Here is a 22,854-nt window from a genome sequence, read left to right as displayed (position 1 = left end):
TCCACATGCAAACAGCTCCTTTATTTCCCCTTTCAATTATTGTCGTTATTTGTTCTGCTGCACGCCATGAACAGGCAGGGAGTTTTCAGTCTTTTTGGAAAATAGTGTCACATTAACTGTCACATTCATCTTTGGTATCTTTAAAGGTCTTTATTGCTTCTGCCACTGATTTATAACTAGTTTGGTAAATCACTTTTTTTGTCACAGACTTAAATGAGTTCATGGCCCATCGCATAAAAACTACCATCAATATCCTGTAAAGCTATTTTTAGCACCAAAATGTGCAGGATTTCCACTTCTACTCGTGGTTGCACAAGATTAACAAAAAAATAAATATTTAGGATAAAACAACAGTGTTTTCTGTGTTCAATATGCATAAATTGTGTCATTACAATATTTTTAATAAACAGCGACAACCGTCTGCAAAGTTCATAAAATGACATCCATTTATAGTCATGCAGAATATCCAACAGGAGTACAAAAGCCAGAGATTGTATTATGTCTTTTTGTCTGTTGAACACACACACACAGACACACACACACACAGACACACACACACACACACACACTCTATGCGACTCAGCCTCTCTGACTAAGGCCTTGGCGGCGACTCATTGTCCTTCTTTGTCCTTCCTCCTTTTACATTCTGCCTGCTCTCAAACCATCAGCGCTCCTTCTGCCCGACCGCCGTTCCAAAGGATTTCCCCCACTAATACGCCGCGAAGCGCTAACGGCCTCGAGTCCACTGTGCAAACACTCCGATGTGCGACACTAATCTACGGCCAATCAGCGAGAGCAGAGTCACAGCCCCCCGATCGGCGAGTATCAGCCAGGTGAGCGCCGACCACCCGAGACGATGCAGCAGGTCGGACCAGGCGTCACCTCTGCGATCTGCGCCTCAAGATCTTTGTTCCTCTCCAGGCAGGCGTGTGCTGGTTGACGCACGCCGGTGGAGTTCGTCACGTTTCATCACGTTTTCATCACGTTTCACACTCGGCCTCTGAGACGGACTGTCGTTCCCCGTATGTAGATTCAGGATTTCCTCCTGGACCCCGTGTGTGTGGTTTAGTTCTGGATCCATCCATCAAAAAAACATCGGCGATGTAATCAGCCTGAGCTGTGACCGGTGGGGGGGGGGGCGGACACACACACGTGCTAATTAGCTAATTAGCTGTGAGCACACAGCAGAACAAAGGCAACTGGCGCCGCGCTGCGTTGTTCCACTCAGCATGTGTTTGTGTATTCACCAAGTACAACACAGCCATGTGCATGTGGTAGTGAGCCCCCCCCCCCTCCCTCTCTCCTCGCCACCAATGTGTGTTCAGTGTGTGCGCGCACGCGTGTGTGTTTTGACAGGGGAAGCGAGTGAATCACAACGGCAGGGCGGCGCAGGTTCATCCGAGGCCAGACATGCCGCCCGCGCGCTGTGACGAGTTGATGAGCACAGCGGCGGGCCTCGGCGACCCCCGGGCGCCGTTTTGGGGGCGCAGAAATTCCCGACGCGGCGCTCAAAGCCAGCGCGACGCAGCAACTCGAGCCGCGGCGGAAACCGGAGCTCCAAAAGAGGAGAGCCGAGGCGGCCTTTTTCCGTCCGGAGTCCATTTCCAGTCTGTCGGGGATGATCGCATCCGAGGCCGGCAGAACCGGGCTCACGAGTGGCACAATAGAAGCACAATAGAAGCCTTTCAGCGACGAGTTCAACGTCTCGTCTCGGCGAGCATGTTGGTTTCCAGCAATTTGCATGAATGGGAGTTTTTGAGGCCGAGAGCAGATAAACATCAACAGAAAGACGGATCAGATCAGTGTGACTCAAGTATTTCATTTAAGCTCGAGAATGAAATCTTTCCCCCTTTTCTGCTGTTCTCTGAGGATGAGGGGTAACTTTTTTCACCATTTCGACAAACTCTCGACAAAACGCCGCGCTTCCTCGGAGCGTCCACGCGTCCTCCCTCGCGTCCTCCTGCAGACGTTACATGAAACCCCTCACCTCCCTCCTCCCTCTTCCTCTCTCGGCTGTTCCCTCCCTCTCACTCCCAGCAGTCTCTTCGTCGCTCCCCTCTGCCCTCCTCATCCCGCCGTCTCTTCAGACGGGGCGTCTCGCTGCCGCTCCCGTCACAAAGCCCCCCCCGGTGCATCGGCGCTCCATCACCCGGTAATGGATTTCCAATGCTCCGACCGCCACGTGGTCGCGTCTGCTCCCTGGGAAGCATCACTCTGTGAGCTGTTTAGAAATGCATGAATCCTCCCTGTGTTATTGTACTGGTTCCATCATTACTCACTCGCTGACGGAGCAGCAGTGGGGAGGGGGGGGGGGGCGGTGGGGGGGGGGGGGGGGGCGTCAGGACGATGAAGACCGGGCTCAGCACCAGACTAATGCGTCACATTTATTCATAAAGCAGGTGTATATAATAAGAAAGGGGAAAAAGAATGCAGATTACTGTTCTATTTAAGGCTCGGGAACAGTGAGACGTACTTTTGGCTTTGTCACTGCACCAGAATGTTTGCGCCGTGCCAGATGAAGAAATAAATAAGTGCACGAATTCTTCTCACAACCACAGAGCCTTTAATTAGCGGTTAAATAGCGATCTGGAAACCAACCGTGTGTGGATTTGACTTGAAATCCTGTTGGTCATTTAAGCGTTTTTTTTCTTCGCAGCACAGAACTGCAAAGAACTGTATAAAATACACGCAGGAGAATTTCCCCCCCGATCGCAACATCAAAGCAGAAAGTGCAGATCTGAAGATCACTGGAAATAAAAAACCATCTCCTCTCTTCTCAGCGCACAGATCCTTGTGTTTGCAGATTATCAACGAACAAGAAGCAGAACAATGTCTCAAGCTACTGAGTCCAAGCGAGTATCGCTGTGCCACATGCGAAGACGTTCCCTCCGACCTGCATCAGAGAGAAGGCGGCGGCACGGGGAGGAGGACATGAGGAAGTACTCGGGGGGGGGGGGCGGCGGCGGGGCAAATAACATCCGCTCACTGCCGGCTTACCTTTGGCGTTTTGGTGCACTTTCCGTTTCTGGCATCTTTTATGTGCGATATATCCAGCAGATCCGTATCCTGTAGCAAAAGAAGAAGGAGGGGGGGGGAAAAGCACAGCTATTTCAGTATCAATGTCAACCAATTGAAAGGTTTCAAAGAGCGTTTGACGCACAAAGAGCGTTTGCCCGAGGGAGCCGTTTGGAATCCGGGCTGAAGGGAAACATTCTAGCAACACTGATCACACTGTCTACTTCCAAACCGGCCACTGTGGCTAAAGTCTGTGTGTGTTTATGTGAACAGCACAGCTTTAGGGGCCCTCATTGGCCTTAATACCAGGGGCCTCGTGGGAGTCGTTCAGTGTAGTTAGACGGGGCCCTAATGACACGCTGGCTTACAGAAAATTAGGACGAATGTTTATTGTGTCCATTTTGACTGATGACTCGAAAAGGAGCTCAGATAGAAAAGGAGCACACACACACACACACACACACACACACACACACACAGACGGACACAATGTTCTGCTGCTCTGTTCTTGCCACCACTTGGATGGAAGCAGACCGAACATGACGGCCTAATGAGGAGGGCCTTGAAAACCCCACGAACATCATCCTCATCATCATCACGATTTAACTACGTCCTCAGCATTTTCAACATTTTGGCTCCACCGAAGATCCATTATTGATTTGGAAGCCAGGTCGGAGCTCCGCGTCCCATCTTACACCTCCGATACTCCACTTGGACCACCGTGAGTGTGTCAAAATAAGAGAGCTGCAATATTGACAACATGGACGCTGCTTTTCACCTCCCCTCCTTCTTTCTTGGATCACAGTTAAAACGTGCAACAACGTGTTATCTGAAGGGCGACCCGTAGATGACGTGCAGGTAATGTGGTTACTACGATAAATACCCTTAAAATAGCCTCCTGCTGAAGACCCCCCTCCTACTTTCCCTTCATCAGTCTGCGTTACCTCTCCACCTCTGAGAGAGGAAGCCGATGTTCTCACACGGCGTTTGTTGCTCTGCCTTCAAACAGGAAATCTATTCTCCCGTAGTTTATTCCTTCATCTACAGAGCGCAGCACCAACAGGGAGAGCCTCTGAGTCAAAGGTCAACGCCTACGTCTGGTCTGTGAGCGGCTGCTTCTGAAATCTCTCTGGGGGGGGGGACGGGGCTCCGCCTGGGGGGGGGGGGCTGGTGGACCAGTGGGGCTACAGGAAGTCCTCTTTTCGTGCCCTTCAGCGCCCTGCGTAGTTAAGAACGCTCTCGGGCCGGTTGGTTCCGCGTGCAGATATTACCGAGACGTCCAAAAGGCGCGTGTCAGCGTTTGTGCGAGAACGCTTACTCATTGGACAGAAGTGAACTAAAGCCGATGCAGGTGACGTTTTATTAATATTGTCCTGGATTTATATGTACAGACACTGCACGGCTAGTCAATTAAAGGTCTCTCAGTCAGGAACACCAGACATTTCCCCCTATTTATTATACCCCTCATTTATTTCCACTGATATATGTTCTTTATCTGTTCATTTCTGTCTATATTCATCAGCCGGCTTCTTGCTCCACCTTCCCTCCCCCCTCTCCGGGCATCAAAACAGCGAGCGGGGATCCAAAGCCTATTAAGATCCACGGCACGTCCAGGAGCCAAGCAGGGCCAGCAGGAGAGAAAGTACAGAAAATTAATGAACACGTTCAAAATGCGCAGGCCGTGGGCTCGCTTTTCATACATGCTGCGTGGCCGCCGTTCACGCAACGTCTGCAACACGCCGTCTGCCTTGTGAAATGATTATTTTAAGCAGCGAGCAAGGAGGGCCGTGTTTGTGCTAACATTCACAATTTATCCGCGAGTCATATGTCAAACACGCCTCTGCCCGCGGCCCCACGTCTTATTTACATAGACCGTGTTCCTGTGTTGCACCTTTGTTTTCCACTAGTGTCTGAAATGGGATATGCAAAACGTGACTCGAGGCCGACCGGCAGAAGGCATGTTTGCAGGCTTTTACTCGGTATCCAATGCGGCTCGGGGGGAAACCGTAGAACAAGGGAGGACAGGTGGAGGTCTGGGGACTGAAAGACAAGTTTGCTCATTGACCAACAGAGTGCTCAAAATGGACGATGTGAAGCCGGATTGATATTGACTGATTCTAACACAATATCACTTTCACCTATTTGAATAAAGAAGAAGCCCCCGACGCGCTCTTAACCGTTTCACTCCCCCGTGTCACGTTTCATCTACAGAAATGCATGTTGACGTCCGGTTTGCTCGCAGGACCGCTGACAGGCTGCTGGTTTGTGTCGTGAGGTCGCAGCGAGTGTACTCGGATGACATGTCAGGGTGGCCCCCCCCCGCCCCCCCTCGTCCCATCTCACGGACCAAAATAAGCTCCCATAAATACAGCGCGTATGCCAGGACTCTTTGGACGCCCGGGCTCCGTCTGAGGGTTTTATGGGTTTTATGTAATGCGGAGCGAAATGAGACTATTGCGTAACGACGAAACGCCGCTGCGTGTTCCATGCAGGAGCAGTTTTCAAAGGCCCCCGTTTTTTAAAAGGACTCTGGGCGCGGATGCGTCAGCCAAACCGTGTTAATGTGGAACACAACACACTAGAGGCAGACGGGCCGCCGTGCCCGGCCCCCCGCCCCCGTGAGTGGTCCTCCAGGGGCTCTCGTCTACCAGGAGCCACGTCCTGTGACGAGGGAAAATGCTCTGTGGGGAGCTGTGCTTGAACCTGCTTGAGAGTCGCATCCACTCCGCCGCTGCCTGAAGGACGCTGACTATGGAGACGTATGGAGGGATGAGTACAAATCAAAACACTCATGCGTTGCGCTGAGGCTGTGATTGGCTGTGATTGGCTGCATCGGTGGCGCGAGATGGCGTATCTCCCAGAAAAGGTCCCCGTGGCATCTTAAATCTTCTCCTTTCTCCCAGGTTTAAATGCTTTAACACGGACTACAGAGTGGAGGACGGCAGCCGAAGCGGGAGAGAGAGAGATGAGGCACGGCGTGCGACAAGGGCCTTGAGCCAAATTGGGAAGTCTGACGTTGCAATGAGGCCGGCCCGAGGGCCCATTTAGACTCAGCAACTAATTCACTCCGTTTGTCATCCGTCCACTCCGTTCCGCGTCTACAGTTTCTCCCCCCCGTCCCTCTCCTCGCCTGCGACAGCATACAAATTCAATGAAATCTTCAAAACAAATCAAAGCGCCGTCATAAGCGAACCGGCGAAGGACAGTTTGTCCTCACAGTGTGAACGAAATGGATTAGAAGAGCGTTTACCACCTTATTCGTCCTCGAGCTCCCAACCGCGACCGGTGCTAAAAAGGTAAAACCTCTCCCATCAATCTCGCCCTCATATGTACCCGTATGTCACCACATTGTCATCTCGGGCAAGTGTCGTGCCGCGAACGAGGCCTAAATGCCGAAATGCAACCCGGAGGTCCATGTTTTTGATTACAGCACGCTCTGCTGCGTTCAGGGGCCACGTCTCATCGTGGAAATCCAAGACTAGAAAGGAAAAAGCATTTGTATGTCCTTTCATATCAGGATATCAGCAACATCTAACAGACAGATTCTGAACCCTGACGAGCGGCGCCTTGAAGTGGAGTTTGGTTGTGCAGTGGGAAGAGAGATGCTTCGAAATCTAACCGTAACCCTTTGGATGCATGTACCTCACCCCCGCGACCTGTTGTCCTTCAGCCCGTCCCAAAGCAGAGACGTGCTGCACTCCAGTTTCGTCTTCGCCCCCAAATTTATTCTGCCTGTCAAAATGTGTGAATTCAGTGGGAGATTTGGGACACGAGGGAAAGTGACTGTGGAGACGTCTAGAGATGTGACTACTGGCTTGCCGTTGAGGCTGCGGCTGACGCTTTGCTCGCTATTATCCGCTCTAAATAGAGATCAGTCACCCAATATTGTATTCGGACGGCGCAGTCACCTCTGGTCCACACACGCTCTTCTATATTTGACCTAAAGAACATTAATATTCAAACTGTGGACTTCTTTTCGCAGGCTGTCCATTGGAAGGAAAGTGTATCGGGAGGTTTTGGCGCTACTAGTCATTTAGTTTTTTAAATCTTGTGTATTGAACTCACGCTGTCCAGCAGTCCTTGCAGCCTCCTGCACAGCGACGACAGGGCGGACTGCTGAGTCGAGCTTAGTGCAGCTTTTTAAAAACGCAGGTTGACTTTCCCCCAAACGCTAGCAGGTGGGGAGGATATTATGCAAGAAAGCTGGGGGGATTAAAGGCTTCGCTTTCACAATGTATTTCCTCGCACCGTTAAAGACCTTTAACAGACAAAATGTCTACAAATTGTGTGAAAAAAAACATCTTGATGGATTTAGATTGACAGAATTCTTGGTTGAATGAGGACAGCTAGTTAAGTCATAAATATGTAAATATGTAATAACCTTTCTTCTCGTGGTCAGACAGATGGGGAGAGGACGGCGAGATTAGAGGTCAGAGGGAACGAGAAGCCGCGGGGGGAGGAGAGGATGCGCGGGGAGCAACCAATCGAGGCCGAGCGATGGGAGGAGCTATGCCCCCCCCCCGCCCGCCGCCGCCGCCACGCTCCACAGAACCACCAGCGTGGTCCGCGGGAAGCTTCGTCCTGAACGTCAGACAGACGTCGGGTAGCGCACGCGCTGACAAACCAATCTGCAGGCGCTCCTCCCGACTCCTCGCCATCATCGATCCGTTGGGTCACTGCAAGCCGCCGGGGGGTGGTTGGGGGGGGGGGGGGGGGGGGGGGGGCGGGGCGACTCCTCGCTTCTCTCATCTGTCCGTCAGCCTCCGGCGTTCCCCTCCCTCCCCCCCCCCTCCTATCCTCGCTCGCCCTGTCCTGTCCTCGTCCGTCTCCGTCTCATCCGTCTCCGCCGTGCACTCCGCGGGCGTCTGCCTCCTCCGCTCCTCCTCATCCCGCCCTCCCTGGCTGACAGCGGCTCCCGCGTCGAAAAGATGGCGGTTCACATCTTGTCTCGTCATCTTGTCTCCGCCCTCCGCTCCTCCGCTCCGTTGTCCAGCTTGTGAGGCCTCCCTGAGGCCCGCATGGACGGATCGTACCCGCTGCAGGGGGACACCCGGGCTGTCACAACATGCGTCTGATGCCTTCTGATCATCGAACCCCCCCCCCTGCGGGCATCACAGAGGAAGAAGCTCTGGGCATTCAAGCAATTGGGGAAAATGTCCATTGAACCGCTCAGCGCGGCTGTTCTCACATCAGTGGTCTCAGACCCGCTGCCAGTGGCAGATACAGTGCAGCTCCGGCTCTCATCTTTCACACCAGCTCATTTAGACGGCTCCTCCGTGCGCTTTGAAGTCAGGACAAATCGAACGGCTCGGAGAAATGTATTTTTTTTTTTAAACTCTCTCTTTCTATCTATCGCTTCATCTTCTCTTCTCCAGCCTCCTTCCTCAGGGTCCCTCTGGTTATCCGTCCTCCTCCCCCCACACGTCTCCTGTGTCTCTAACTAGAGCAGTCTGATCATTAAGGAATGGAGGGAGAGTAAAAGACAGGAGAACTCTAATAAATGTGCTTTATCGTGCATGCGTCTGATTTTTAATGAACGATTCATGTGTTTGGAATGCAAGAACGTATGGACCGTAGCTGACATGGTCGCAGGTTGTCGTTTGTCCTTTTTGACGGACGGCCGACGGACAGCCGGCTGGCCGACGCAAACATCTCCCCGTTCTTTCGTCGTGTCACCGAAGCAATTATGTGTCTAAGTCAACGGGTGCCTGAAATCCTGGAGCGCTGCCTCGGGTGTTCAGACCATACGGGCGACCATGCGAAGGCGAGGTGTCGCCGCCCCCCTCCTCTCCCCCCCCGTCGCTGGAGGAAGGAGGACTGCGCTCCTGGTCTCGCCCCGGCCAGCTGTTTAAACGTTGGACCTTCTTGTCATTCCACCAAATTGAAATGACTTCACTGGGGGAAGAAAGGCCGACTGACCGGAGCGGGAGAAGAATGATTGCTTTGCAGAAAATGAATCTAAACCCCCCCCGAACCCCCCGACTGTCTGTTAAGCCGTCGGAGCAGATTGGGGTGACAGGCGATGTCTGCACTGGAAACATGCATGTGATGCGCTGATGCAGGAGGACGTTTCCTCTCGTCTCTCACAGAGCGCTGGGCAATGAATGCATTGTCTTGAAAGGATTTCTTTGTTTGCTTTGCTTACTTTTTTGGGGGGGTTTGAACGTCTACATACGATCGTCTACACTCAAAGCAGACCCAGAAATCCAGCAGGACGGCATGAAAGTACAGAAACTCTTGTATGTTTTACAATTGCTCCCTGTAATGGATGTGCATCCGACCATTTCAGCAAGCGGTCAATCCTCTTATGAGCGGGAAGCACCGGAAAAAAGCTTGAAAGCAAAAAATGCCTCTAATTGCCTTATTAGCATTAGCAAATAGGACTCGAGTGCGAGACATCCGCAGCAAAGTGAATTAAAGGAAATGTTTTGAAAGCTTCCACTGAATATGGAGAAAAAAAAGAGGAAAGAGCTCAGAGACGGGAAGAAAGACAAATGACACCTCGTTATATATTAAAAGGGTTAATGAATTATTGCAGAGTGTTATGGGGATGAGACATAGTTATTCAATTTGCTACGAGAGAAAGATCATCGCGTGGATCTGGAGGCCGACCGTGACACATTAAAGCTTCTATAAGGTTCTTATAGGTTCTATAAGCACGCTGCAACTCCTCTGGAGTTCATCAGTACACCCGGATGGTGAAGGAGGAATCTTTGCCTCATCTCTCCATATTTTAATCCTCTATTAAATCTTTTTTTTTTAAATAACCAGGAGTTTTACTACAAATGAAATCCTTGTTTATTGTGGAACGCAGAGGGGCGATGAGACGCTTCCGGACGCTCTGAGCGGCAGAAGTAAACACAGGAGAGCGCTTGCTCGGAATTGGAAGTTGGAAGAAGCGACGGCATCGTGGTTATTGCGACAGCCCAGGGAATGAAGTGGGGATTAGCGCGACACAAGCAAACTGTCTGCATGCAGCGGCGTCAGCACTGAGTAATCTCATGCATGACATGGTCGAATTGCACGTTTATAAACTGAATTGAGAGACCAAACCTATAAATGATCACATCTGGCTGACAGGTGGGTGGCGTCAGGTGTAATACGTGACATGACGTACAGTATCTGCTGTGTTTCTCTAACGTGATATTTGTAAATCAACTTTTTTTTTAAGAGATGCTTGTTTGACTCGATCAACCTTCTCACTGTCAGCGGAAGAAAAATGGACGTTTTGGACGCCGCCCGAGGGAGCGACAAACACTTTGTGTTCTCCGTCCTCATCACCGCTTTGCGCCATCAAAGCAAACTTCACCTTTTGCCAATTTTACATCATTCCCCAGAGGAGGAAGGAGTCATTCAAGACGAGCAATTCCGTTTGTTTCTTAGCGACGCTGGAGATGAAAGGAAAGAGAAATAGAATGGGGGGACGGGGAGACGGGGGGACGGGGGGGGACGGGGAGGGGGGGGACTCGATGACCTTCACACCCACAACAGTCAGAGAGACAAAATATTAAAAGTGAGCTGACGTGCCGGACAAAAAGCGAGCGATACTCTCTCTCTCTCTCTCTCTCTCTCTCTCTCTCCCATCGAGCCTCTTTGACGGGAAACAACACAACAACAAAGGAGCGTTTCTCGTGGTGTCGGCTCGCGTTTAATTCTAAACAGCCGCTGGGTTGACAACCAAGGCGCCGTGGTTTTTCGGCGTTTAAATGACTTGGATTGAGGATTTGTTCACCCTGCGGCGTTGACACGGCAGGACAGGAAGGAAGGAGCGGGGGCTCTCTTATTGCGAGCTTGTCTGCAGTGGGACTTCAAAGTCCTTTGGCTGGATGCCTTTATTTGAAAGGGCTCCCAGAGGAAAGCAGCCACCTGGCTCGCTGCAGTGACGGCAGCCAAATAACAGCAGCGGGTGTTGGGGGGGGGGGGGGGGGGGGGGGGGAGGGTGAGTACTGTGTAGCATCAAAAAAGCAAGCTGCGTGGACGGGAATCGTCATGGCAACTGGGCCGGGTTTTTCGCATTTGAAGTGGGGGGACGGGCGAAGACGAGACGAGAGCCGGTCGGCGCCATGAAACCGCGGACCTCACGCGCCGCGAAGGTCGCCGTGCCACAGGCCTCAAACACCTCCCCTGCTTAAAGGTCGAGCTCCTCCCTTCTGACCTGGTGGGCCGATAAAGCGCTTTATCTCCCGTTGATGAAGCGTTATCGGAGATCCATAAAGTGCTGCGACCTCTGAGGTCGTGGCCCCCCCCCCCCGCGTGGCCTGCAGCTCTCCGCCGATCCACACATTTCATTGACTGCGTCCCGGGTGTCCAGCTAACATCTCTCACTAGGAAGCACTGGAATGCAACCAGTCACAGTAGAGTTAATAGACAAAAACAGGGGGCGTTCCAGATGTTACGGCCGGGGGACGGATTGAAATGTCACTGCGGTCGCTGCAGCTCTGACATGAGCGAAAACGAGCAAACAAACAAGCTGACGGCGGCAATGCAAATATGTAACTGACAGCCGGGCGGCCGCTGCACATTTGAATCTATTCAAATCACGGCTGTGTAACAGAGAAATGGATGAAACAGCGAAGCTTCCCAGGAAGAGGATGAAGCCGTTGCATGGAGGATATGTGCAACACGCAACAGTCGTCACCTCATCCAGACAATAAAGCCCCCAGTGGGAGACTAGACCCCCCTACCCCCCCAAAAAAGCATCAAAAGCAATAAGCGCACCTGGCGGGTAATGACGACGAGGTCGCTGCTCGCGTGCTGTTGACTGTTGGTACATTACACAAGCGCACAAGCCTTTTTGGTCATAACCATCCCCGTGAACAATTTATTACCTCAGTAAACATTGTGTTATGTTCTAATCTGTAGTTTCAAGTCTTCTTGATTCAATGAACGATGGTCCACATACAGCAGGGCGCGCTTTAGGGCGGGTTTACTGTGATTGACAGGTCGCTTCCAAGGAGCTATCATGCATATTTGACCTTCTGCCCCTGCACAGTGTTGTTCTCACCTCGGTAAATCGTAACCTCCTCGGCCAGCTGAAATCTCTCCGACAGACAGAAATTAAAACCTCTAGGCTTCAAATACTGAACGGGTGTCGTCACGGCGACGGTGCCTCCACTTTTTAATGCAGTGGTTAAAAAAACAGACAGACCGTGTAAAGTGCAAAGAGAGGATTTAAAAAAAGGATATTGTGACATTCAATAACACCAATGCAGGAGGAGGTTGTGTGCTGGGAGTGATGGGGGGGAGGGGATAGGGGAGGAGGGGGTGAGGGGAGGGGGGGGCTGTCACCCTTCAGTCACTGCTGCTTAACATCAGTTCCATTGTTTAGCTTATCACTTGGATCCAGGGCGTCACGGCTGCTGCCATCACTGGAGGTCGCCTCGGGTTACCCCGGCACATTCCCGCCCTAACCCGCCCCCCACCCACCCCCACCAACCCCCTCCACCCTCCTCCACGAGGTTCACACTGAAGCCTTCCTCTCTCCGGACCTTCGGTTCCCAGTTTTCGTGAGTGGACTGCAGTTGTTCAGGGGGAGGAAATGAACAGAACCGTGTCTCTACTGCCCTCAGTGTTGCTCAGCGTGTGTGTGTGTGTGTGTGTGTGTGTGTGCGTGCGCGCCGGCCTGCTGGAGCGTGTGCTCCTCCACCCGCAGACAGCACCTTGCAGTGGGAAACAAGTTCCAATTGGAATTCAAAGAGCGAAAACAAGAGCAGCTGAAGCGCAAACGAAGCCCCCTGAAGTCACTCAGGACCTGCTAATCCGAAGCCGTTTGGCGACGCGTTTCTTCCTTAAACACGCGCCGCTTTTCTGCTGTGACAAAGACCGACTTGCTCCACACACACACACACACACACACACACACACACGGGCCCCCGTGTTTCCCCGTTGGACGCCGCGGATCAACGGTTTCACGTTGTCATGTTGCTGCGAGAGGAGGTGTGGTTCATGTCCCCTAATAAAAAGTGAGCGATGGAAAAGAGAGTCACCGTTTGTTGGAGGAAACATTTCCAAACAGCATGACATGGTGTGGCTGCTTTAGCCGTCATAATATCTAAGTGCTGCAACGTGGACCAAACCCAATGAGTAACATGTGCAGAGAGATCCAACGCCCCCGCCGCCCCCGACCTTTGGCTGAGAGCTCCATCTATCCAGCATTGATTGCAAAGCCTAACCTTCTCCGTGTGGCTGATAGAGTATCTGTAGGTAACAGCATGGTCACCTTATCTCAACAAGTCCACTCTGTGTTGGAACATTTTCTTGAGAGGAAACTCCAACAAAAAGTGTTTTTTTTTCTTTCTTTAAGTGCGACATTGACAGAAAACCAAGATGACGGCGTTTACGGGAGCAACAGTGTGTGTGAGGCCGACCACGCGCATGACGTGCTACTCATATTCATCACTCGTTTGTATCAACAATCACATGTTGTGTTTTTTTACTCAAAGTTGGTTCGGAGAAGCATAATAGATTTAATTTAATTTCCGCAGGGATGATGAATCAATCATAGCGTGCCGGCTTGGAAAGCCGTAACGCCGCGGCTTGTGCTGCCACTCACCCGGTGACCTTTGCACCGCTCATCTGAAATGCATTGCCGAACACCCCCACCTACCCCCCCCCCCCCCCCCCCCCCCATCTGCGTGGCCGAAACAACAAAGCCCGTCAGAAGTCTCCAGAATCAATCCGTCCTGCGTCGTTTGGATGCGAGCCGACAGAAGATGGAAGACGAAACGAGACCAGCGTCTGATGCTGCAGTGAACGGGGTCCCGTCAAACACAGGTAACTGTGTGTGTGTGATGAGTTGGCTTTTTTTCGACAGTAGAGCAATTTCACGCCACAATGAATCAGAATCTCCTAAAAACCAATCAAATCGAAATGTCAGCGCAAACGATGCTAATGTGGCATCCGAGCGACGCGTTTAAGACGGCTCTCTAACCCCGAAGTGTTCCCGAGTGTTGGTATTGTTGTTGCCAAGACAACCGGATCACTTTCTTCCGCAGCCTAGCAACCGGCGAGCCGCTAGTAGTAACGCGGCCGGCTTTGGTTACTTTGTGATGAGGCCGAACGCCAGCGGCTCTCAGACGTTTTCCCGCCGCTCCGTGTTGCTGTTCCAAACTTCACCCAAACAGTGCAGTGAGATTAAAAAAAGGAACGACTCCTCGTTCCCTCCCCCGCTTGTCCGTCTCCGTCGGGATGAAAGAGCGCCTCGACGCCGCTTGTCACGCCTTCAACTCGCCAGAGGTCACAATTCACTGGCAGTGGATCGGCTGCAGATTTATGCGCCGTCTCTCCCGACTACATAGTGCTGACGGAGGTGGAGGAGCGGCGGCCTCGGTGATCACAGAAAATTGCCGCGTCGGGGGAAATAGATGTGTGAAGAGTGCGTGCGTGTGTGTGTGTGTGTGGGTTTGCGCATCAAGTGTGTGTTTGATTTAAGATGATCCCGAAGCAGCCTTCCTCATGCACTGCATGCTCCTATTCAGAAATGCCCCCCCCCCCACACACACACACACACACACACACACACACACACACCGGACGAATGTTATTCGAGCCACATGCTGAGTGCTCCTCCAGCAAATTGGCTGAAACCGAAATCTCCCTCTAAAATAAATCATTTGACCTTTTTTCTTAACCAAAGCCTTCTCAGGAGAACACACACACACACACACACACACAGAAGAAAACAATGATATCGGTTTATAAGCGCCAACATTCTCCAGAACATAAGCGGGGGGGGAGGGGGGGGGGGGGGGGGCGAAAAGCAGAATGTGACATTTGCAAGGTGTGGCAACCATGGCAACTGATCCAAAAGGATGCTAATTTCACCGACTCAATCCACCTCTCGGTGCGGAGAGGCTCCTCCCCTTTGAAAACAAAGCTCGACCGACGGGAGCAGAGATTATTTTCAACCTGTGAGAGATGCACCTGTTCGCGGTCGGACGCGCAGGAATGCCGGTGTGCCGACCGCACGGTGCACGTATGTGGCTGTGTGTGTGCACGCACGTTGTTTTGAACATGTACATGTGGTCAAATGAGCTGATCTCTAGTTACCGGGGCACCGTGACCGGTGTATGTAAAGCAGAGAGCCGCGGCGGACTCGCTGTCCGCGACGTTGTCACTGCAGGCCCGAGTTACTCAGTTATTTCCGCCTCATTTCTGAGCCGATTCTTTGCGAGAAGAAGCCAAGCAGCTGCTCTGAACAGAAGAAGCTGTGCAATTTCGCTGATCCTTCACCGGCACAGTTTGACAAGTAATTGCCACGTAATTGCCTGTTAGAAAGTCACTGTTACAAAAAAATCCAAATTAGTTACAACTACGAAACTCTGAACAAAGATCCCAAGGAAGTAAATTCAAGTTCCCTGTTTATTCAGTTTCCTCTAATAAGTGGAAGCCTCCTCTCCTGACTTTTGCTATTTAATAGTTCCATCGTGATCCTCCACTAGATGCGGTGACCTTCTTCCAGTGTTCATGACACACTGGTTGATGCATTTGTAAAGATTCATTCACAACTCACTCACAACGCCTTTCAGATTTGCTCCTGATGTCATTGTTACTGATCAAAAGCATTTGTCATCGCTCTCAGGCCCTTCCCCCGAGTTGTCGCTGTTTTAAAATGTTGCCGCCTCTAACTGAGAAGGTGTTTGTACGCCGTGCGTGTCTGCGTGTGTGTGTACAGAAACAGCGGCGTTTCAAGGTTAAGGAGGGAACAAGCCGAAACACAAAACGTTGGCCAAATGGACTTTGAACCAAATGAAGTCGGGTGCGTTACGCCTGCAGGAGTTCACATATCAGCAAAGAGCTCACGGAATAATTTACTCAGTTCACAGCTGTTTTTAATCCCTTTGGATGCCCTTTAAATTTGCTTATTCTGACAAGCCTTCCCCAAAATAATACGTGCTTGAACCCGAGGCCGCGTTGACACTTACGGCTCATTGTGGCGATGCTTAGTCATCAGCTGAGAGGCCAGTGGGGGGAAGAAAGGGCAAAGAACAGCGCGGCTGAAGCCATTTGGCGTCGGGTCCTCGCTGCTGTCAAAACCAAACTTTGCCGTTCCGACCTTAAGACATTGCTGGAATACACAGCTGGGTCAGATCACGCTCCATGATCAGATGGAAAAGGCAATGTCCTCCCCTCTTTCCCTCTTCCCTCTTTCCCGCTCTCGGTGTTTTTCAGCCAACACGTTGTGCACAAAGTCACTGATTAGCAGGTCAGTAGTAAGCCTCCGGTCATGCAAATGTGTATTACTGCTTGTCGAATTAGCACCGCTGCGCTAATTCTACTGCTAGCCCCTCAACAATGACAGGCAGCTAATGTCAGACGATGGCGATTGTTCATCAATGCTAAAAGCTCAGCTGTTCATTGAGCATCAGCTTACTTGTGTTTGTGCAGCCTCAAATTTCAAGCTCAGCTTTTGCTAAACTGTATGTTGTAAATATTACTTTCTATTTTGTGATACAACCATCTTTTGTCCGAAAGTCAAAAGTAATTAAGTACTTAAAATGACCTCAAGGACGATACCCACCATTATCACCCTTTTATTTTAGACTCAATAAATACAGAAAGTAAATCACGGGTTTTAATTGAGGTTTTTAACGCTTAAATATGAGAAAAGTAAAATTCGTGGGTGACAACACGAGTTTGAAAGGGAGCCCGGTGGGCACAGACGCACAGTCCTGCTGTGCTTCTGAAGAATCCGAGGAATGCTTTTACTCTGCAGGCATCTGTCTCCAACACACACACACACACACACACACACAAAGACTGGACAGCTCGTTCAAACCGGTCTGCTGAGCAGATGTGCCGTACCATCAAGGAGAAGCCTCAGAGGGGACGTCCTTATGGAAGCATACGCGGTCGTGGAATATTCTTTATGTCCAAAAACAGTTTTGTCCATGCAAGTGCTTGTGATCAATTTAGTTTATTATGTGCATGCATGCAAACTCATCAGGAGGGAGAAAGGTGAGAGCCAGGAAACTGCCATTAGATGGAGCATGACGCAAAATATATGTATTCATGAACTTTAAAGGTGAGATTATCAAACAAAACTGAACATCCTGAAGACTGTGCACAACCCTCCTGCGAGGTCGCACTCGCACTGTCGACTTTGGTAAATAGTTTTCATTATATAAATAACGGACATTTCACACTATTCAACGCTGAACAAACACTGAACACATTCACAAAAGGCTGCAGGGCACAAAAGGCAATATAACGGGAGTGCATGTTTAATGGTTAACCCGCGGGACGAAAGGGGATTGGCTCGCTTTTGGACAAAGCCTCAAGTGGCCATTTGAGGAGACCCGGTTTCTGCCACTTCCTCGTGAACGTGATTGACTACGCGTGAAACTCCGTAGCTGCAGGCTTCTTAAGTTTCATTCCCTACTCACAAGCGTACAAAACCCCCCCCGTCCTGTTCAGGATTAAATATGCCGACGGAAGTAAACACACGCCAGATACGCATTCCAGAAGACTCTTCTGTCTGTCTGACAGAAACTGTAAAACAGGCCTTTGCTTTTTCCACCCGCGGCGTGCACCTCTGCAGCTCAGCACCTCTGACTGTTCACACGGCTGCAGGCGGAATATCCTCATCTAGTAAAACATCAAATCAACGGTAGCTATTAATCAGTCTCCCGCCGACTGCCTCTGCTGACGCAGACAAACACGACGGCGAGAAGAGGAAGCCGACGCGTCGCCGACGGAGCCGCTGGGCGGGCGGCGTCCAAGCTGCGCGTACGCTCGCGTACGATAAAGCACAGAGCAAACAACGGCCAGTCCGAGCGCGGCCGCCATCGACAAGCCGGGCCCCACGCGGTGGAAGGTCAGAACGGAGGGGAAGTCACATGATTGACAAGGTTACACAGTCAGATAGCGTTGGGTATCTCGCATTTCACTGTTCCTTGTTCCTTGTTCCTTGTTAGCGCAAACAGGAAGAATAAAAAGCAAACACAATGCTCTATGGAATATTCTCACAGGTGTCGAGGTGTTGAGCGCAGCAGGTGCAGCAGTTCGGATTTCCGTGTTTTCCTTTCCAACGCTGCTCTTTTAAAAGGGAGAAACCCGCTAAGATTATGAATGAAAGCCGGGTTCAGTGAAGCGCACATTCGAATTAGACGAGCTCGTACTCCGAACCTTAAAACGTCTCACCGCTGAACGCCGATGGCGTTGCCATGTGACAACGCCGCAGCGCACGATGACGTTGGACAGTTTCAAGCAGCTTCCTGTGGCGGTGAAGCACTGCAACATTTAAAACACTGTGACCCACATTGTGAAGCTGCATTTCCCTCAATTCGTTCGCTTTCATCTGCCGACGAGGAGTCGGACTTTCCCGAAGACGGTGGTAATTCCTTCCCAGCCCCCGACGGGAGCATTCAGGCACTGCGGAAAACGCCACATTCCTCATTCATTCATCGCGACGAGCACGCGACCCCCGAGGGGGGGGGGGGGGGGAGTTGGTGGTTTGACGTTTCAAAGGTGATGAGAGCGCCGTTTTCTCGGCGTGGGGCCCAGAGGCGTGGTGCGGCGTCTCGCTGCTTGAGCTTCTCTGGTTGACTTAAAGTTAAGAACGCGGAAAGAGTCTCGGGCGGCGAGCTCGCCGGTTGCCCGGCTTGGAGGCGGTGGAGTCTCACCTTGTTCTGGTCGGTCCAGTACAGGAAGTAGCCTTTGGGGTCGACTGTCAGAGTCACCGGGGTCACAGTCGTGGAATCCTGGAGGAAGACAAAGAAGAAGACACGCGTGAGTGCATGAGTGTGTTTTATCTGAAGTATCGATCACGAAACAAGTCACTCGAGACGCACACGGGTCGTTCCACGCAACTCTCCCCCTCCGGTAGCGGACAAACGCTTTTCCACAGTTGCCAAACACGCACCAGCACACGCGGTCTGACCCTGAGGCATGCACGGCGCTGGCAGATAGTATCGGAGCGCCTTTGCTTTTTGCGTCCCACGCAGCAGCAGCAGCAGCGCGTCGTCCTCCGCCATCGGGCCCGGCTGACGGACAGAGCGGCGAAATCTTCAAACTGCGTCTTCGCCGAGGCCTCTAATGACGTCGCCTCTGGCGGCCAGCGGGAGACGCGGCCAACGGTCCGCTCGGCGGTGACCCCGTGTGACTCGCAGGGCAGCCCGCCGCGAAAAAAGGGGGAGGGGGGAGGGGGAGGGGGGAGGGGGAGGGGGGGGCCTCGTGCTGGTACGGCAACTTGCACCATCCACGTCTTCAATCTTTTGACACGTGGCATCGCGTCCTCCTGACGGGTCGCCGCGTCCTCTGAGGGGAGGAAGTGGCGGTTGATGGATTGCCGGCGATGTCGTAGAGAGAGAGAGAGAGAGAGAGAGAGATCCGGGAATCCGCCTAACGATGCGACGGAAGTCGTTTTTTCGCCGGCGTCTCTCTTAATGGCCTCGCTCCCCGTGGGCGCCGCCACAAACACATTAAGCCATTACGGACTCTTAGCGAACGCTTCTCATGGGTATCCACGTGCGCGAAAAACGCATGTGCTTATCACTCTGTGGATTACAATGGGGGGGGCTGGTTTGCTGAGACTATATACGAGGATTTGTCATTAACGGCGAGACATCGGGCGCCCGCCTGCCTTTTTGCGGAATTTTCACTAGATTATAGTGACCAACTTGTTAAAGTACAAACCCCCCCGAGGCACCCAACCTGTCAGTGAGAGCTTTGTACCATTAGCCATCGCCTGGGGGGAGTGTGGGGGGGGGGGGGGGCGGGGGGTCCTAGGAAGGAGATTTGTGCCTTTTATGCTAACGACATGTTCTACTACTTTAAGGCCTGTGAGGCTCCGAGATAATATCAGCCAAACGATAATGTGAACGAGTCCGTCGGACCAAACGTCTTTTTCCAAAAGGCTCCGGGGGGCATTTTCTTCTTCTACGTCGCTCTCTAATGAGGCATCGGACCTCAAGTTTAACTTACACCGACATGACATCGGCCCGATACTGACTCAAATAGCCGGATGGGGCATCCTGCGCTTAACAAACTAGAGCGATGTTTAAGTCAACCGTGGTGTCGCCCTACACAACGACCCCACTCACACGGCTCATTAATTATTAATACATAAGTACCGGTGTCTGGAATGTAAAGGGTTGATCAGTGACTCCCTAAATTCATCCCGTGTTTCCAAACCCCAAACCACAGCGTCCGTGTGCGTCCGTGTGCGTCCGTGTGCGTCCGTGTGCGTCCGTGTGAGGTTATTTGGGGGGGAGGCGTTGTGACACTGAGGATCTCACAGGCCTTTTTCAGAGGTTTTCTGATTGCTCCTCTGTTGCGTTTCAGCGGCGTGCGCTGGGGTCTGCAGAGCTTCAGGGTCCGACAAACTCACGGCTGCTGACAGTACAGAACTCCCCCCCCTCCCTCCCTCCGCCCTCCCTCCCCCACTTTACACAGTAAACAAAACTCAACAACATTTTCTGCCTCCAAGCGCAGTCGGATAAAAATCTATAGTCTTCACAAGAACAAACTAAACAAATATCCCGTCTGCTCGCCAGCGTTCAGACGATGGAAATTGCTTGTTCAGTCGTCTGTTCCAGGAAAGAGTTAAAGTGAAGCCCGACAACCGCGGCCGAGATAAGAAGAGAGTGATTTAATCCAATCCTTTTTCCCTGACGATGTACTGCAGCTTCACCCCCACCACCACCCACCACCACCACCACCCCCCCCCCCCCCCCCCCCCCTCCTCCGTCACCCTCTGTGATTCTTTCCATGCGACGATGCTTGAGAGGCGGGAACCCAGAGTATCTGCTCACACGGCCGCGTGTTTTCACAGGAAAGGCCCGGTGGGCATTTGGTTCTGGACACACATGTGCAGATTTATGGTACACACGCAGACCCACAGCCCCCCCCCCCTCCCCCCTCCTCACAACATGCCAAGGCAGGGAATTACTGCTGAAATACTCCGGTTCTCCTATCTGAGCTTCAGATTGATGATTGACAGAGTGGTGGGTTTGCATAATTCCCTCGCTGCCATCTGCAACGACCACATTCACACTCTCATAACACGCGTTCGGCGGTGGCATCTGCGCGGTGGTGGATCCACCTGAGCTCTATGAATACGGATTATTTCACCGTGTATTAGCCAAGACGAGCTGGTGTGTTTCTAAATGTCACTCGTGCCTCTTACCAGAGCCTGGAAGTCTGCGCGGATCCGCGTGTAGGATTTGTCTCCAACGTGATATTTGAACGACATTTCATCCTGTGGTTCATTCCACACAACCAGACCATAACTGTGCAATCTGTCGCTCGGCTTTTCAAGAAAAGTAATCACGCTCGCACCCCATGAAGAGGCCTAAAGGTTCGGAGGAACCAGAGGAGTGCTATTCAAATATGTAATAACAAATATCACAGAGTGTCATTTTCACCATCAGCGATTACAGGCAGAGCACAGGAGGAGGAAAACAACACAACAAGCAGGTCACTCAGTTGACGGTTCAGTTTGAGGTGCAACAGCTGGGGGGGGGGGGGGGGGGGGGGGGGTCGGTCGGTCCCGCACACGCGCCTATTAGGACATGCGTTGATTGTTGTTTTGCGGGAGGTGCAGTGCGTCACAGCGGTCGCACTGTACTGTTATGTTCACGCGCGCACACACACACACACACACACACACACACACACACACACACACACACACACACACACACACAACAGCAGCGTGCAATCAATCGGAATCAAGGTCATTTCACTGCGTCTAGACAGCCGGTAGTACGGACGGATGACAACACAACGACGCACGTTCGTTACACACACTCCTGCCCGCTGGTCACTGTGGCGCATGCGCGGTTCAGCCAATTCATTTCAGTTAATTGATAAGAAAAGTAAAGATAAATAAATAATAACTAAACGTTGCCAGGGGAGGAGGGGAGGGAGGGGGGGTAATTCAAATATTTAACCTTGTTTAACGAGCAGCGCGCACATTCTCCCAAACACGCGCACATGCGGTCAAGCAGCATCTCTCTCTCTCTCTCTCTCTCTCGCGCGCGCGCATGCACATCCACCCGCGCGCGTGTTGTACTTCGGTCAAAGGTAAACACAGCACATGCCGGCGGACGCCGCATTTCTCCGCGGATCGCCCGGCGCGCGGCGCGCTGCGACCGCCAGGAGCGCGCCGCGTGCGCACCGCGGCGCCGCGGCACGATTCCGGTGGCGTGTGCGTCCAGAAATGATAAGCGCGCAGGAAACAGAGAGGAAGAGGTGCTGATTGAGCCGTCTCGCCACTACTTACATCATCCCATTTCATGAACTTGTTGCCCCTTCTCAGGCTCTCGGGCACGGACACGGGCTTGAGCTGCAGCGCGTGGACTCCCGGCTGTGCCCCTGCCATTGGCTCGTCTGCTGCTCTCGACGCGCGGCAGTGCTGGAAATGAGTCACTAACACACACTCTCTCTCTCTCTCTGTGTGTGTGTGTGTTGTCGTTGTTGTGGTCGCTGGTCCGCTCCCTGCGCTCGTAATGTTGCTCAGAAGCCGGCGGACGGAAGCCCTCTACCCTGCAGCCCAGCGTCTCGGCTTCGGAGAGCTGTGCAGACGGGAACGCGGGCGCAGCGGACCGCGGTCACTCACAGACTGAGCGACATGCGGCTAAAAGCATAAGGGGTAGAGGGAGGGAGGGAGGCAGGCAGGGAGGGAGACGAGGGGAGGGGGAGATGAATGAGTTACACGTCGGGTTTCACGCCGTCCAAGTCGATGCGGGGACAGGGTCCGTGCTCGAAGGGGTCTAGCGCCTCCGTGCGTCCGAGGCAAGATGATGACAAGAAGTTGGCCCCGGGGGCCTTTTCCTTTTTTTTTTTATCAGAGGAGCAGCAAATGGAGTGGAGAAGAGAAACAGCCCTTTATCCTCA

The 22,854-nt window shown here is 52.2% G+C and overlaps 1 protein-coding gene across 3 annotated transcripts in view; it reads right to left on the bottom strand.

The window, feature by feature from the left end:
- Window positions 1–22,596, bottom strand: part of plcb1l (phospholipase C beta 1-like) — a 65,310-nt gene extending 42,714 nt beyond the window's left edge. For 2 of the 3 annotated variants that reach the window (XR_013453407.1, XM_078093556.1), the window contains exons 1-3: window positions 18,807–19,004; window positions 18,639–18,716; window positions 2,998–3,066 (exon numbers count right to left, since the gene is read on the bottom strand). Coding sequence is in view for 2 of the 3 variants with exons in the window: in XM_078093556.1 (XP_077949682.1) it covers window positions 2,998–3,066; window positions 18,639–18,716; window positions 18,807–18,989 (330 nt within the window). In the remaining variant the exon portion in view is untranslated. Of the gene's footprint in view, window positions 1–2,997; window positions 3,067–18,638; window positions 18,717–18,806; window positions 19,005–22,240 lie in introns of those variants that run through there. The other variant, XM_078093557.1, reaches the window with a different exon arrangement.
- Between the last annotated feature and the right edge of the window lie 258 nt (window positions 22,597–22,854).

Source organism: Gasterosteus aculeatus, chromosome 18 (genome assembly GCF_964276395.1).
Source record: "Gasterosteus aculeatus chromosome 18, fGasAcu3.hap1.1, whole genome shotgun sequence".
NCBI lineage: Eukaryota > Metazoa > Chordata > Actinopteri > Perciformes > Gasterosteidae > Gasterosteus > Gasterosteus aculeatus.
The sequence above is the reverse complement of the archived record's forward strand: the minus strand, read 5'-3'. Positions and strand labels throughout refer to the sequence as shown.